The sequence below is a fragment of the Furipterus horrens genome, unplaced genomic scaffold, assembly GCF_987537825.1.
Source record: "Furipterus horrens unplaced genomic scaffold, mFurHor1.1.pri manual_scaffold_3, whole genome shotgun sequence".
Classification (NCBI taxonomy): domain Eukaryota; kingdom Metazoa; phylum Chordata; class Mammalia; order Chiroptera; family Furipteridae; genus Furipterus; species Furipterus horrens.
Genome location: NW_028327173.1, coordinates 21,563,468 through 21,581,372, shown reverse-complemented (window position 1 = coordinate 21,581,372; position 17,905 = coordinate 21,563,468). Strand labels below are relative to the sequence as shown.

General features: G+C 44.1%; 1 protein-coding gene across 1 annotated transcript in view; it reads left to right on the top strand.

The window, feature by feature from the left end:
- Positions 1-17,905, top strand: part of CSMD2 (CUB and Sushi multiple domains 2) — a 544,011-nt gene that overhangs the window by 480,493 nt on the left and 45,613 nt on the right. The window contains exons 45-51 of the mRNA XM_090269064.1: positions 4,142-4,222; positions 4,733-4,846; positions 5,865-6,053; positions 7,827-7,973; positions 11,026-11,214; positions 16,178-16,363; positions 17,262-17,456. Coding sequence (XP_090125190.1) covers positions 4,142-4,222; positions 4,733-4,846; positions 5,865-6,053; positions 7,827-7,973; positions 11,026-11,214; positions 16,178-16,363; positions 17,262-17,456 — 1,101 coding nt within the window. The remainder of the gene's footprint in view (positions 1-4,141; positions 4,223-4,732; positions 4,847-5,864; positions 6,054-7,826; positions 7,974-11,025; positions 11,215-16,177; positions 16,364-17,261; positions 17,457-17,905) is intronic.

Below are 17,905 nucleotides of genomic sequence, written 5' to 3'. Positions count from 1 at the left end.
AGCACAGTCACATGTTTTAAAAAGTAGGGAGGGACACCTGGGGAGCACTCCCAGCACCAGACCAGACTGTGCAGCTCACGGTTCCAACGCCAGAGAAAATGAAGCCTCATTGCTTCTGACTGTGCAAACCAGTGGAGGTTGGGGCAGAGGAAGAACCTGCTAGTCTCTCAGTAGAGTCTGCTTGTTTAAAGGGCCCCCACGGTCCTAGAACATCCACAGACCCATTCACTCTGGGAACGATGGCCAGGGCAACAGCTAGAGAGGTGCCGGTCCCATACAGGAAGTGGAAGAAGTGCCTAGAAAAGGGGCAAGTGCTGAGCAAGCAGCATTGTTCCCTCTCAGACCCCTCCCCCACATACAGTGCCACAACGTGGTAAAATGGGTCACCCATACTGATGAATACCTAAGGCTCCTCCCCTTACAATGTAACATATGACACAGCTATACCTAAGACACAGAGGCAAACAAACACGTGAGCTTGTCAAGATGAGGAAACGAAGAAATATGGCACAAAAGAGGGAATAGATCAAGGTTCCAGTGGGAGAACTATGCAACAAGGAGCTAGCCAACCTAACAGATGTGGAGTTCAAAATACTGGTGATAAAGATGCTCACAGACTTGACAGAAATGCTTAAGTACAGCAAACACATAAGGGAAGAAGTGAAACCTATGCTAAGTGAAACGAAGGAAAATCCACACAAAACCAATGGTGAAGGGAAGAAAACTGGGGTTCAAATCAATGATTTGGAACATAAGGAAGAAAAAAACAGTCAACCAGTACAGAATGAAGAAACAAGAATTGAAAAAAATGAGGAGAGGCTTAGGAACCTCTGGGACAACTTTAAACATGCCAACATCTAAATCATAGGGGTGCCAGAAGGAGAAGAGGAAGAGCAAGAGCAAGAAATCAAAAGCTTATGTGAAAAAATAATGAAGGAAAACTTCCCAAATTTGACGATGGAAATAGACATACAGGTCCAGGAAGCACAGAGAATCCCAAAGAAGCTAGACTCAAAGAGGACCAAAGCAAGACACATCATAATTAAAATGCCAAAGGTTAATGATAAAGAGAGAATCTTAAAAGCAGCAAGAGAAAAGCAGAGAGTCACCTACAAAGGGGTTCCTATAAGACTATCAGCTGACTTCTCAAAAGAAATTTTGTAGGCACGAAGGGATTGGAAAGAAGTATTCAAGGTGATGAAAAACAAGGACCTACAACCAAGACTACTCTATCCAGCAAAGCTATCATTTGGAATGGAAGGGCAGATAAAGTGCTTCCCAGACAAGGTAAAGCTAAAGGAATTAATCATCACCAAGCCATTATCATATAAAATGTTAAAGGGACTTATTTAAGAAAAAGAAGATCAAAACTATGAACATTAAAATGACAACAAACTCACAACTGTCCACAACTGAATCTAAAAAATAAAAGCAAAATCCAACTAAGCAAACCAGAATAGGAACAGAATCATAGGTATGGGGATCTTTTGGAGGGTTATCATCTGGAAGAGGAAAGAGGAGAAATGGGGAAATGGTGCATGGACCAAGAAGCATAATTGGTAGGTACAAAATAGACCGGAGGAACTTAAGAATAATATAGCAAAGGGTGAAGCCAAAGAACTTACATGCACAACCCATGGACATGAGCTAAGGAGAGTGGGATTGCTGGAGGGAAGTGGGGTACTAGGCAGAAGGGAGCAAAGGGGGAAAATATTGGGACAACTGTAACAACATAAAATATTCTTTAAAAAATACAGAGTTATTCAAACTTTCTAAAAAAATAGAGGCAGTGTGGGGGTGCAATGGAGGAAAGAGTGGGATAACTAATAGAAAATCAATAAATAAAGTAAAAAAAAGAGGCAAAGGACATGAATAAAGTTAAAAAGAAAAGAAATGCTGCTCTTTCTGTTCTTTTTCAAGTTAACAAATATTAAGATGAGTGTCTGTTTTCCCAAACGGCCCTGAGTTCCATGAGGGCAAGGCCCACATCTGTTTACTCTTGCATCCTGAAAAGCTAACCCAGAGTCTGACCCAGGGTGAGCCCTCAAGAGAGGATCTTTAAATGAATAGGGTGAAAGAAGAATTGAGAGCGCCCAGTGTTGGAGAACCTAACACTCTCTTGACATTATCTGTTGAAGCAATTTTCCTAAAGAGAAAAAATGGTAGCATCCATCAAGTGCAGTCGTCCTCCCTGGTTTATGTTAAATTCAAGTTAAACCTGCTTGGTTACTGCAAGACCGCCTCTTGGTTCCAGTACTCACACTTCATAAAGCTTATGAGTCGCTCAATACTACATTTTTCATCTGACTCGTCTATAGAAAAAATTAAATTAAATCCTCAGAACATAATATGACAGTTTAAAGGAAAAAACCCATAGTGCAGGAAAAATCTTAAGTTACATTCCACCTACTTTTGGTAAAATGTCACAATCCCGTGTGAACATTTGGAATGTGTGTCCCAGGTGCTGCCGGCCCTGAAAGCCGTCATAGCGTGATATTCACCGGGAGCCGTGCTCCACCACTTGGCGCTGTCCTGAATCCATTCCCACGGAGTCTTTCATAGTGAGCCCTGGTTTCTGCCTAGGGTTTTACAAAGCCTCAAGCTGAGAACCTTCACAGGATGCGCTGAACGTTTATGGGCATTTGCAAACTGTACTTGTTGCAATGCATAAAATCCCTATTTTGTTACAACTGTATTAATCATTGAGTGATCATGAAGTGATGTTTTAAGAATTTCACTTCCAGCATGATGATCTGTTGTATGCATATATATATATGTAGATATAAATATATATATTTAGTTTTAAGTACGTTTCAGATTTTGGGTTATGCATTGTAATTTTTTTCCATTACAGTAATGGAGAATAGACGCCTAGTTAGCATCTTTGCACAGAACTTCTCATTTCCGGGAATGGATTACTGACATTCAGTAGGAGATGCCTGTACTTCCAAAAGGTCATACAATTCAATCATTCTTAGGTTATAAAAAAGAAAAATTCATAAAAGATACATATATAGAAGGATGTTCATCACAGCTCTATTTTAAATGGCAAAACTTTGAAAATCTAAATGGCTATCAATAGAGGATCTGTTAAATAAAGTCTAGTAGGTTACATAATTAAATACTGTGAAATCATTTTAATCACATTTTTGAAGAAATTTAATTACATTCTTGTAATATAGTAAGTACATAAAAATCAACACCAACTGCATATCGTTATGCAAATATAAGTGAAAAATATGTACATATGCAGAGAATAAATACACTAAGAACTTAGAGTAAAGGGTTAATAGTGCTTATCTCTGAGAGGGCAATGGATGAGTTTAATTTTCATCCTACTGTTTGCATAGAAAATCTCATATTTTCTTTAATGACAATGTATTACATGTGTAATTCTTTTTAAAAGAATGCTATTTTTAAGTAACAGGCTGAGGTGACTTTGGAAATAATAGCAGCAGTGGCAGCAGCAGCAACAGCTAACATTTATACAGCATTTATGAATGAAAAATGAGTTATGAGCCCACACCAAACTTTGCCTCGGTAACACCATCCACGCACAATCCAGGCTCTGCCCAGAGGGATAGGTTCCAGTTTAGAAAATTCACTGAAGCCAGAAGTGTCTGGGCAAAGGTCAGAAAGTAAACAAGCTGACTTCAATGGGCACTCACGTAAGCCACACACACACTGTATGTGGTGGAAAGAATATGAGATTTGGGAGCAGCGAGGCCTGGATTCAAACCCTGACTGTGCCACTTATGTCCTGTGTAACCTTGGAGGTGTAACTGAGCCCTTCCGAATCTCAGCCTCCTTGTACGTAGAGTAAGAACACCTCACAGGGGAATCCGCTGTTGTGAGGATTAAAGGGGACAGCGTGTGAAAGTGCCTGACATAGAGTTGGTGCTCTTTAAATGCTTCTCCTTCCCTTCATGCTTGTGACTGTTAGCATCTTCCTAGATTCTCTCTCCTTTATTGTTAGTCATAACGGAAGATAAGGGAAACTGTACTTAGGTCAGCGTGCCCTGTATACGCTCGTTAATATATGCTGTGGAAGTGAATGACGAGCGAGGAAGTGAAGCGCTGAGTGACTAAGTGCTCCAAGGGTGATGTTCTTACACTGACTGGTCTCCTTTTGTCTTTTCAGCTTATCCGCTCACCAAATGCCCTCCTCCTACCATCCTCCCCAATGCTGAAGTCGTCACAGAGAATGAAGAATTCAACATAGGTACTGCCTCCCAAACCGTCAAGGAGGGGCCAGGTAGAGGTGGGGGTGGCCAGCAGGTTCATCTCTCCCTCTTGTCCTCGGAGAGAAACAATAGGCCCCGTGCGAGAGGGTCGTTATGCCGTCAGCTGATTTGCCCCAAATATACTCACTCTTCCTTTTAGCCACACCTGAGAAGAGGAGCTAGGAAAGCTGGTTTTTTGTGTGTGGTTTTTTGTTGTTTTTTTTTTTCCCCTATGATTTAAGTCAGTATGTTTTTGAGAAAAAAAATTCATGTGAGACTGTAAAAAGTTCCTGGAATGTTAAAACATTCTCAGGCTCAGCAAGGCTGAGCTGTGAGAGGGGAGCATCCGATGTCTGGGTCATTTGAATGAAGTTGAGCTAGTTATTTAAGCCTGAACAGAACATGACCCACCACTGATCATCTTGCCTAAAAGTGGGTTCAAGGTATTGAGGGGCACTGATATGACCAGACCTCTCCAGGAAACCCACATGGTACTCTCTCTTTGACAGGTGACATCGTACGCTACAGGTGCCTCCCTGGCTTTACCTTGGTGGGGAATGAAATCCTGACCTGCAAACTTGGAACTTACCTGCAGTTTGAAGGCCCACCCCCAATATGTGAAGGTACTTGGCATTGAGCCATGCCTTTATGGGTCTGGAGTTCCTCCAAAATACAGCCGTCTATATTCCCTGTCCCTGCCCAGGAAGGAAGAGGTCACATGGTGAACATTTGAATGAGTGAGTGAGTGAACGAACGAGTGATTATTCTAGTTACATTCTCTGCCCTGTGCCTAGGTCCAAGGCAAGGAATTGGCCATAGTGGCCACATTTATTTCTGTCTTCTTTTTGTCTAACTGGCATTCCCTGGAAATGATCATTGGAAGGAGGAAGTTCTGGGACCTTGGGAAGGGGTGTGTTCACACACCAACCTCGTCCTACTAGAGTGCCGCTGTGCTCAAGGTCCTGTGTGCTGAGCTGGGCAACTGGGAGACCATAGTTGTCTTCACTCTAGTGTGATGCCTGGAAGGAAGATGAATTCGCTTCACTAATGTATCCCAGCTAAGACCAAAACCAATACTCTGAACTCACTTGCACATAGTAACTGCTCAGTGTTGGCTATTATTATAATTACTAGTACTACTGTTTTTAGTACTATTGCTGCCAACAAGTATTTCGTAGTTTATGGAGAAATAAGTCAGCTTCTCCCCTACCTCTCAGAAAGGAAGGGTAAGGATAAACTGTAATGTGGATTATTAGTGAGGAAGAGAGGAGCCATACACCCCAGAATCAGGCCTCCCTGATACTGAATTGAGAAATTCAGTAGCTCTTTATTTAGTTAAGCTAACCCACCCACCACCAAAACAACCAGCCCCCAACGAAAGTGAACTTCAGCCTTCACCCTGTTCCAGAACCTCCTTGATTTGCTCCAACTGGTAAGGCCTGAGTCTCAGCAATTTGGCAAAACTGACACAGCATCTGAGGTCACCCAGTGCCATGAAGCAGCATAATGACGGGTGTTGGGGTCTTGTTTCTGCTCAAACACTGGCTCTCAGATGGTCGTCTTTCACACCAGGGAAAAGCACATGTTGCTGTAGTTCCTTCTGCATCTCATGTACCTGGTACTTCTCTTACTTTTTCCAAGTGCACTGCCCAACGAATGAGCTTCTGACAGACTCCACAGGTGTGATCCTGAGTCAAAGCTACCCTGGAAGCTATCCCCAGTTCCAGACCTGCTCTTGGCTGGTGAGAGTGGAGCCCAACTATAACATCTCCCTCACCGTGGAGTACTTTCTCAGTGAGAAGCAGTATGACGAGTTTGAGATCTTTGATGGTGAGTCAAATGCTGTTCCATGCCCTGCTGCAGATGGCACTGCCTTACTCTGGAACCCTAGAAGTCTATGCTGCAACCTCTCAGTTAGAGATTCCCAGAGATGCCACATAATGTCTTCTCTACCACAGAAACCCCATTGCCATGGCAGCTGATGGGTGTATGGTCCAAGCAGCAGGGCTGCTTAGACTGCAGCCTGGACCCGCTACAGAACCCTTTCTTAATCTAGCCCCTACTCAAAGTTTGCCCCTTGAATGTCAACCAATGAATGGGTCGTAACAATACCACCAAGGGAAGAAGATGCTACCTGTAAACCCCCAAAGAAGTTTACCAAACGTTGTGCTTCTTTCTTGATGGTAGGAGGGAAAAATTGCAATAACTTTCTTTTTAATTTGGAGGAAATATCTCTGTGTGCCCTGGACCCCTAAACCCTAAAAATTAAACCTGGAACTTTGTAGGGTTTATCTCTTACCCTCTAGAGCATATGTGTCTTGCAACTACATCTGCTCTAATTGTCCCTTCTGACTCATCAGATCCGATTAACACTATGCCATCAATACAGAGAACCAATATGTTCTGTTCTACAGATGTCCAGATGGTCCACATCTCTTCGTGCTGTATTATGTCAGAGAGCAGGGGAATTAACATAATTCTGAGGCAAGACCATAAATGGATACTCTTGTCTACTGTACATGAATTCAAAAGGCCTATGATCCTTCTTTCTGAGGGGTGTGGAAAAGAATGCATTGCTAGATCAATAACTACATTCCATGTAACCAAGGCTATGTCAATCTGCTCTAATGAAGACAGCGCATCTGGCACCGCTACTGCGATTGAGGCTACTAATTGATTGCCATGAGATGGGCCTCGGCCAGGACTCCATTTGTGACCAACCCCAGCCCTCAGACTCACCTGCTGTAACAGAGGACCCATGATAGTGCTTTGAGTCCCCAGGTGTCGACATCAATTCAAACTCTGTATCCAAAAGTCTTTGAAAGGTCTTGGCATTCCCTTTTCTCCAGTATTCAGTTACCTGAGTAAATAGTGGTAGGTCTATTGTGGGGAAGAACTGAGGGAATCACTATTACATACAGCCAATGTTGTTTTATAGGTTCTTTTTCATGGGCACCCAGCCTCTCCTTCAGCCAACATGTTCTGTAGTAAGAAAGGAAACTTGGCTCAAGTCTCCAAATTGGGAAATTGTAACTTTCCGCTGAGATTAGGTTTCCTCGCCCTTTTGATTGTATGTTCATGATCTGTTTTGTTCATATATTCATTTATTTTGGCCACCCATCTATTTGCCCTTAGGACTACCATGTTCTGTGAGCCATCTCCAAGATCCTGTAGGTCAGAAAAAAACAAACAAAAAAGCGAACTTTTTGGCCAACCCAATAGGATGCACAAGAGGAGAAGGGTGGCAAGGTGGAAGTTCCCAGGTTGAAAACCAGCTTTCCCATTAACCAGCTGCTTGACCTTGGGCAAGTCCCAAGATGGCAAATAGATTTCATCTCAACGCCAGCTGCTATGGATTGGCAGTGGCTTCCTGGAGCACTGCCTCGGGTCTCAGGAGGAACGGGCACCTAAGGGTGCAGAGAGAGGCATGGAAGGGCAAATGAGCATGCTAACTCCAACCAAGTGACCCACCATTCTGAGCCTTTGTGCCTTCACCTGAGTGGTGGGGGGAGGGACAGAAGGTGGTTACATTAAAGGGATTGGATTTAATATCTCTGATGGCTATGATAGTCTGTTATCCTATGTCCTGGGCTCTCATCACAGGTCCCTCAGGACAAAGTCCTCTGCTGAAAGCTCTCAGTGGGAATTACTCAGCTCCCCTGGTCGTCACCAGCACGAGCAACTCTGTGTACCTGCGCTGGTCGTCCGACCATGCCTACAATCGGAAGGGCTTTAAGATTCGGTATTCAGGTGAGTAAACAGGACTCATGAGAAGGGCCAAAGGCCATGAGCCCCTTAAGTTTCTCACCCCAAATACCCCTATAAGCCACGGACTATGTCTTCATCAATGGTAGAGCTCCTTCATGGGACTCAGCAACCTTTTCCTCCTCTAAGTCTCTCTGACCTATAACTGCACAAGCGTCTTTGACATTTTACCCCCTTCCCTGTTTCTACTCCTTTCCCCACTTTTCACCTCTTCCCTCTCTTCTGCTCATACTGCCAGCCTGAGTCTTTGGGTAAGTTTACTCTATGTATATGATCTAAGAATGCTGAAAGGTGATCCCATCTCTACCCCTGTTGAAATGTTACTGAAATTTCCTTAAAACTGAAAAACCCTAGGGCCTGGCCGGTGTGGCTCAGTTGATTGGAGCGTTGTCCTGTAACCAAAAAGTTGTGGATTTGATTCCACATCAGGGCACATCCCTAGGCTGTGGGTCTGGTCCCCAGTTCAGGCACATGGGATCCCAGGTCCAGGCACCTACGGGAGGCCACCAGTCAGTGCTTCTCTCTTGCATAAATGTTTTTCTTTCTCTCCCTTCTTCTCTGTCTAAAAAGCAATGAAAAAATGTCCTTGGGTGAGGATAAAAAAAATTTTTTAACTGAAAAACCCTAAGACATGGGTCTCCAACTATTAGACAGGCAGCCCATAGATTGGACTATATTTTAAGGTCAGGAGCCTCTTTCTGCTCTGCAAGCCATATCTTCTGAGCAGAGTCAGAGCAAAGGCCAAGCAGGCAGACAGCCGACCAGGACGAAAATATGCAAGGCGCATAGAAACATCCCTGAAAATATAAGGAGATGGAGAATATCAAATTTATCTGAACTGCTATTATGGGGATCACTGTCTATAGCTGGAAAGAAAACTAGATAAACTGCTTGATCCCCATTCTGTAGGGGAATGGATCCAGTGGACTGTAAGCTGGGTTCTATAAACTTGGAGGCAGAGATGAATGACCTAAGACAATGGGAGTTCCACCAGGTCCCCTCAGCACACTTCCCCTGACTGCATTTGGTCTGCATTGCAAATAAATGTTGGGCAGATTTTTAAAGAATATTGATTAGAAAGGGTGTCGAAGTATAGCCTGCTTGGGTTACCGCTTGTCTTAGTCCGTCTTTTCTCACGGGCCACCTACTTGGAAGACCAGCCCAAACGAAGTGGGCTATTGGGAGTCTTAAGGAACTCGGGCATGGCTTCAGAGACAAGCAAACCAGATGAAGCTGAGGGGAGCCTGGAGAAATTGGGTCTTTACTACGAGTCCATTTCCTCTGCAAAGTTGACCCTAAATTCTCTTCCCCCATGTACGCAAAGTAGGGGGGCTCCGTGACCCCCAGGGTCAGTGATGAGCTCTGTCACTAACTAGCTGAATTATTATTAGACAAGTCACTTGACCTATCCAGGCCTCAGTTTCTTCATGATGAAAAAGAAACCATAAGGCTTCTCTCAGGGAAATTCAGGCTGAGTTCCTCAGAGCTACTCATGCAAAAGGGAAAATGTAGTTGATGGGTAGCATTGCATTATGCTGGTTGCTAGACTAAGAACTAAAAGCCATTAACAAGTTGCCCTTTCCACAAAGTCTTTAAAGACTAACCACATGTTTGAGGGTAATGAGTCAGTTGTAATTACAATGCATAGGCCAAGTAGAAACTGCATTAATCACACGGTGAAGCAATTAGCACTTAATTAAAATACAGTAGACTTGTGTAATTTGCAAATGCCTCTATCAGTGTGATTAAGTCTATTTTATAACTGAGAGTCTTGTTCTGGACCGAGATAGACACATAAATATAACATACACAGGACGCAGGTGGTGAAATGGGAGCGCGGAAACACATCTGGCTTGGAAGGCAGTTATTTAAAACACATTTCACCAGCAGAGGGATGTGGGAGGATGTAGGAAGGACCTGACACCCTCATCCCGCCTTAGCACATGCCTGCCTAGGACAGCCAGCCAGGGACTCTCAGAGAGACCGGGCGGCACACCCTGCATGTCCCTTTGCTCACCCTTCTTGTCCGCCTCACAGAGCTCCTCTGAGGATCCCTTGACAGGGTTTTTTATTGCAAGTTCTCAGCGGCTGGGATTTTTGTCTGTTTCTTCATTGCTGTGTTGCCAGCACTTAGAACAGCATCAGGCACGTAATAGACGCTCCGTACGCATTTGTCGCATAAGTGAATGAAGTAAGTTAAAGCCAAACAGTGAGGGGCAATTAGGACTGTGGATTCTATGTCCTGCGTTGCCACGGTTCCCTCTCCCTCCACCTTCTACAGGACAGAAAGAAGGACCATTTTATTAAGCACTGAGTGCCCTGGGTTGGGCTGGGGGCTTTTACAAACAAATGGCCCCAAACCCCATGAGGTAAATATCACCAGCCCCCACAGGCAGGTGAGGAGACTGGAGCTGAATGAGCTTCAGGGATTCGTTAGTCACACACCCGGGAAGGTCAGAAGCAGGTCTGAGTGCAGCCCTGACTCCATTGGCTTCTGTTTCCTATGTCTCTTTGGGAGCTGATGGGATACAAGAGCCTGAACTTAGCTGTACAGCTAAGCCCACAAAGGGGGCCCAGTGCTTCATGTTTCTTTCTTCCCTTTCCATTCCCTTGGCTCTACTAAACCTTTCCTTTTTTCTTTTTTCTTTTTTTAAGATTTTTATTTATTTTTAGAAAGAGGGAAATGGAGGGAGAGAGAGAGGGAGAGAAACATCGATGTGAGAGAGAAACATCCATGGGTTGCCTCTCCCACGCCCCCAACTGCGGACCTGACCCACAACTCAGGCGTGCGCCCTGACCAAAAATTGAACCAGTGACCTTTTGGTTTGCAGGACAACGTCCAACTCAGTAAGCCACACCTGTCAGGGCAGTGGCCGTTTTTCAATATCGACCACTCAGACCTTGCTAAATAGCAGTGGACCTGGCCACTGTGAAGACAAGGAAATGGGGGAAGAATGGGGGCAGGGTGCGCAGAAGGGGACATGTCTGCCTGTCTTCCCACCTGTACATGGTCCCCTGACCTCATATTGTTGTGCAGCTCCCTACTGCAGCCTGCCCAGGGCTCCACTCCACGGCTTCCTTCTGGGTCAGACCAGCACCCAGCCCGGAGGCTCCGTCCACTTTGGCTGCAATGCTGGCTACCGCTTGGTGGGACACAGCATGGCCATTTGTACCCGGCATCCCCAGGGCTACTACCTGTGGAGCGAGGCCATTCCCCTCTGTCAAGGTGAGAAGCATGTGGGAAGTGGGTAACCAGTGGCTCAGATCCCACTCACATCTTGGCTTTGTCCCAGGACCAATCACTTCCAAATATGGGTTTCCTCATTGATAATTAATTCATTCTTTCAGGAAGCATATATTGAGAGTCCACAATATCTTTAGCCCTGGGGATATATATGTGTGTAAAACACAGTGTCAGTGTCTTCGGAACAATGAGGAGATGGATGTTAGCCACATAAATGCAAAATGACAGAGGAAGGAAGCGCCTAGCAATAGTATAAACCTTGTTGTTGAGCCCAAGGGTAAGAAGGGGCCTACCTCCTTTCGGACAGCTAAGGAAATTTCCAGAAGATGCATGCTTGGGCCTGGGCTCATAGAGGTAGCAGGGTTTGGGACTAGGTATTGGCAAGGAAAACATTCAAGGCAACAGCGAGGGCATTTGAAAAAGCACAGAATTGAGAGCGATAAGACAGGCAAAGCAGTTCAGGCTGGCTGAGGCGCCAGGTCAGAGGAGAAAGAGAGTGGACCAGCGAACATCCCCATACTCAGTCACCAGCGATCAAGCCCATGATATCTACCGGGCAGTTTCCACACGTTGCCTTTGATAATTGATGGGATTTTTTTTTTTAACTTAAAGCAATATACCTTCAATATACCTTTGGGGGGGGGGGGGAGCTATAGATAATACCCAAGGAAAAAGTGAAAATGACCCATAATCCCATCAATTGAGATCACCACTGTTAACATTTCCGCACATTTCCTTTAGTCTTTTTTATATTGTTTACAAAAATGGCATGATCGATACCCAAAACTCTCAATATTAACATCTATCATATACTTAAATATACTTTCTCATCACTGTTTTCAGTGGTTACATAACATTATGGAAAAACTGTCATTTATTCAAGTTGTATCCCATTGTTGGTCAATTGAATTTCTATGTTTTTTGCTACTGTAAACAGTGCTGCTATTAAAATTTTTATGATGTCATTGTTATGAACATTCACATGTATTTCTTAAAATAAATTCCCAAAGAGGACATTGTTGAATTGTAACCTATTCAAAATCTACAGCTTTTGAAACTTACTGCCCTTTCACATTCTCAACATTGTGTACTGCATTGAAAAAAGAAAAGAACCTTGCCAGAAACAGGAAACCACATTGATGTTTTATGTTCTTGTTCTTCGGTCCCCAGCGGGGTGCCATACTTTTTAATGGCACCTGTCATCTCCAACCCTCACAACCTTCTGGCCTGTGCCTGAGCTTTCTCAAAGAACAGAAACAATGTGTCATTAGTATTCTGTTCGATACCCTAAGCAAAGGTCATGGAGAACTAACTGACTGTCACAAATGGCAAATATCATTTGGCTTTGATCTTGGTGTCTCTATTTCTACCGACACAGATACGTTTTGTTTGTTTTTTTCAGAGTTCCTATTAAAACCTATAAGTGCCTCTTATCTCTTTTATCTTTTGTCACTTCCCCAAATTAAGCCTCTCTAGGCTCTGTCCACAATCCTCGTACTGCTCTATGCTTCTTCTCCCCAGCCCCACCCAGCTTCCCCATGATGCTCACTCCCAGCCATCCCCTCCCTGCTCTCTGGATTCCTGGTTCCATGGCCAACAACATACACCCTTGGTCCCTACCCAGAGAGGCTCTCTTCCCTTCCTCCCTCTACGGAGAAGGTGGCTGTTCCTCTGAGAACAGGGACTCTGGCCCTTTCAAGTGGAGGCTGTTAATCCCCCATTTTCCACATAGCCCAGGCCCAGGAAAGCCCTGGTATTCCTCCAGTTCCCCATTGCTGCTTCTGAACCATGACTTCTCCACCAACAAATAAATCCCATTTAGAGAGTCTATATTTCCTAGTGCTTTCTCTCTCCTTCCCCAGCCCATCCTCTTACTACAAATCCTCTCCCTCGGTAATATCATTCCACCACACATTTCAAATACCTTGTGATTCTCTCCCCTCCTGTCTGACCCACAGGAAGTGTCCCTCTTACCTGGGTTTTGGGGGAGTGTGTTTTGACATGGAGATCAGGAGACAGGCTTTTAATCTCAGGCTGGAAAGTTGTCTTTTGTCTTCTTAGTTATCCACAGGAGAAGGGCCAGGCCAGGGGCTGTGAGAAGTGGCCACTGCCCACTTCCCTCACCCACTGCCTGATTGACTCCCCGTGGAAAATGTCAGTGGGGATCTAAGTATTTCTTCCCAAAGGGCACAAGGAAACAAGGCAGTCAGGTCATCTGATATGACAAGTTAGCTAACCTGGTACCACGGAAGGAGCTCAAAGGCTTGCTGTTCAGGCATTAAAGGAGCATCATGTTCAAATGCTCCCTTATTATATTGCTGAAGAACAAAACCCCATTGCCCAGGATCGCCTTATCCACCGTGGCCAAGTCTCATCAAGGCTGATGCCAGAGGTGGGCAGATGGAACGGGTGAGAGGTAGAGTGCAAGAAGAGATGACCCAGCTTAGAATACTGGCATGAAAAAAGTAGCTACTGCCAAGATTTAGGTCTTAGCGGAATCTAAAAGACCCAACCCAGCATGTAGAATTAGATAGACTCAGTGCATGAGTTTTTGTTTTGGTTTGGTTTTTTGTTTGTTTCTTTTAATCCTCCCTGTCTTGACCCATGTTGCTCATTTGGTTGGGTGTCATCCAACAAAGCAAAAGGTTGCTGGTTCGATTCCCAGTCAGGGCACATGTCTGCGTTGCGGGTTTGGTCCCAGGTTGGGGCACTTACTAGAGGCAACTGATGGATGTCTCTCTCACATCGATGTTTCTCTCCCTCTTTCTTCGGTCTTCCCTTCCCCTCTCGAAAAAAATAAATAAACAAAATCTTTTCTAAATAAGTAAATAACACTCCCTCATCCCTTCCGTTCCTGATCCTCCTGTTTTGGTCCCACATCTAGACTTAGAATTCTTCTTCCATCTTGGTAGCTTAATCCCTCTCCCTCTGATCACTCCACCCTTCTCCGTATCATTGTCATAATGGAGCCCTAGCCCTATTCCTCTTCTTGTTTCTGAAAATTCTAGTAACATCAAGCATCACTGTTAGCTAGAGCTTCTTCTGACTCTGAGGGAGGGCGGTCTGAGATCTAGACTAGTTGACAGAGCGGGTGGGTGAGGGACAGTAGTGGACACTCTGATTAGTATCACACGTATAAGAGCTCCTGAGCTCTTTCAAAAGGCAGGCATGGTTTGTAAGCATTGATTTCTTTCCACGACCACACAGGCTGCTCTTACCTAAGTAATGTATGTTCCTCCAATAAACATAGTGTTGACCCTGCTCCTTATAAAATCATGATCCTGGCCAGGTTGCTGCACACCTTTCTCTCCTGAGCTGTCACCATGGTACTTCTTTTCTTCATATTCCTGAGCTAGTTCTATATCTCATATCATGCCCTTTCTTGGTTTTTATGTTCTTTTTGAAGGAGTATATTGCCTTAAGTAAATTCCTCAAAAAGGGTTCATGAGAGATCAATTTTATACGTCTCAAAATGTCTGAAAATAATTATTATTTTTGCCCTCACACTTGTTAGGTAGGCTGACTATGTAAAATTCTAGGTTACGAATCATGTCCTTCAGAAATTCAAAGGCATTGTTCTGTTATCTTCAAACACCTGTTGTTGCCGATAGGAAGTCTGATGCCAGTCTGATTCTTATTCTTTTAGAGGTACGCCACTTTTTCCCTCTCTCTCTGGGAAGTTATAGGAATTTCTGTGTGTCTTTGGTCTCCTGAAATTCCATGATGGTGAAGCTAAGAATGGTTCTCTTTGCATCCCTTTGGCTTCCTTTCATTCTGGAGATTGTGTCTCTCTTCTGCTCTGGGAAATTTTCATCTGTGATCATTCCGTCCCCTCCACTTGCTATTGTCTCTTTCTGGAATCCTGACATTAGATGTTGGACCTCCACGGCTGATCCTCTGTGCTCTCAGTCCTTTGTAATTGTTCTCAGTCTTTGTCCTTTTGGTCTATGTTCTTGGAAATTCCTTTCCATTTTAATCTCCAGCCCTTCTGTTGAATGCTTATTTTGGCAATCATATTTTTAAATTAAAAGAGTACTTGTTCTCTTTTTGTTTCTCTTTTTTCAAAGTGCTCTTTTTATTTTATGAATATAATATGTTACCTTGATTTTTCTCAAGATACTACTTACTAATCAGAAGCTTAAAGATTATTATATATCTTCAATTTCACAAGTTAGCTCTGTCTCAAAAAGGAGACATTTTTTTCCTGTGTTTAATCTTATCTTTATGTCTTTCATGCTGCTGTTTTCTAAGTATGTGTCATGATCCTTGATTGTTCATATTTTGGAGTAAAAGCTAGATTGATTTTTTTTTTTCGGGTAGCAGATGCGAGTTACCTTTGTTATCATTACATACAGTTATCTTTGCCCACTGGGTCTCCCCTGTGAATAAGAAGTTGAGTTGAGCGTGTTGCAGGGATGAGCAGACAGAGGGGCAGCCTGTAGGCTACGAGAGCCCTTAAGTCCTAGAATTAAAGGCGTTTTACTCTGGGATGCCAGTTCTCACCTCAGCAGCCTTAATGATCCCAAGGGAGTCTTTGTTTCTCTGTTTTCATTTTCCCTCAAATAGAAAAGAAGACCCTAACTATTTAGTTTGAAGAATGCATGCCTGAATGCCTCTATCCTGTGGGGAGGGACAGAAAACTAGTCTTACCCCAGAGCTGTCTCCCGTGTATTTATTTTGGTCTGTGGCTTCTTGGCACCATTTACTCTATCATCACTCTTCTATCTACATTTCCTCTTCTAAGGCTTTCTCTTGAACTCTTCTCTGCTGGTGATCTTCATTTTCTTTTCTTTCTTTTTTTTTTTTTTTTTTTGTTAAGAAGATGTTTCCTTTTATTAGCATTTACTATAATTTTACTGGGGTATCAGGGTGGAGGAAAGATAAAATTATATTCTCAGAACACCATCGGAAGCAGACGTACTCATGACTTTTCTCCCCGTGCTAGCTCTTTCCTGTGGGCTTCCTGAGGCTCCTAAGAACGGAATGGTGTTTGGCAAAGAGCAGACAGTGGGGACCAAAGCTGTGTACAGCTGCAGCGAGGGCTACCACCTCCAGGCAGGTGCCGAGGCCACAGCGGAGTGTCTGGAGACAGGCCTATGGAGCAACGGCAACACTCCTCCCCAGTGTGTCCGTGAGTCCTTGGGCGGCAGAGGCGGGTATAAGGAGGGGCTAGGTAAGCAGCTGGAAAGAGTCCTGCAGGGAGTGAACTAAAAACGCAGTCAGGGGAAAAAGCAGGTTCCTGGAGGCTGAGGATTCAGAGAGCAAAGACAGGTGAGTAGTATCATCTGCCAGCTTAGGTGCCCTTTTGAAATTGCTCTCAAATCAATAACCGTTGCACCCTGAGTTGTTGCCATAAAGCATCATAGAACTTGGGGATGACCTGCTCCACTTCCTTTTAGATGGAAAAATTGTCAGAACATTGGCATGAACATCCTTGGATCACAAAACTCTAAAATGACAGAGATACAGCTCAGCGTTAAGGCCAAAGTCACAAACTGGCAGCCTAATGGGCTATATCGAATCCAAAGATACAAGTTTTTATGTTTTTCTTTTGTTTTGTTTCTTTGACCTACAGTGATTTATAAAAATTCATCATTGCTTTCCAACATTTTAAAATCAGGAAATTTTGTATAAAAATCCTTATTTCTAGCTTTTCTTGAAAATGATGATCTGGCCATTTGGTATAGGATGATGATGATTTTTCCTATTGCAACAAGGTTAAACATTATTTTTTATCCCCTAAAAAAGACAGAAAGAAAGAAAATGAAGATCCGACCAAATAGAACTTGCAACCTCACATCCAACAACCAACATCAACTGAGTAGCACCTCCCATTTTTGGTGGGGGTGTAGATCTGCCCATCCTAGTTGGCCACATTCCCCACTCAGCCCACTTCATTCATTACCAAACTTGCCTGGGGACTGAAGAGTCTCGGACTCATCATTACTGTCAGTCCCCTGCTCTGGACTCTTGCCCGTCTCTTTCATAATTAATTAATTAATCCTCCTCACCGCTCCTTGTCTGCCTAGCTGTGACCTGTCCTGACATCAGCAGCATCAGTGTGGAACACGGCCGATGGAGGCTCATCTTTGAGACGCAGTACCAGTTCCAGGCCCAGCTGATGCTCATCTGCGACCCTGGCTACTACTATACTGGCCAAAGGGTCATCCGCTGTCAGGCCAATAGCAAATGGAGCCTCGGGAACTCTATGCCCACCTGCCAAAGTAAGCCCAGGAGGGAGGCGGGCCAATTTAGCTCAGTGCCCGCTTCCTGAACTGTATCATACACAGGGAGAGGGAGAAGAGGGGTATTACCTGGGATTACAGTGTACCTCTTTTTTAACATACACCCAGAATCAGGAGCTGGAGAGATGCTTACTTCTTTTAAGTACTTCTTAGAATCTTGTCATCTTATTAAAAAGCTTCCTTTGTCCAGGTGAGCATCCATTAATTCATTTATTCAACACTCATGCCAAGTATTGTAGAGGTATGAAGATAAAAGTTTGTGGCTCCTGCTCGCAAGGAACATATCATCTACTGGAGAGGCAGACAAATAACACTGTGTTAATGGGGTGTGATAAGACTTGTCCTGGGAGTGTGTGCAGGAGGAATGGGCCTAGCACAAGGGCCAGGCCGCCTAAGTGTGTCTGCCCCTCCTTCTTCATTGCAAATTG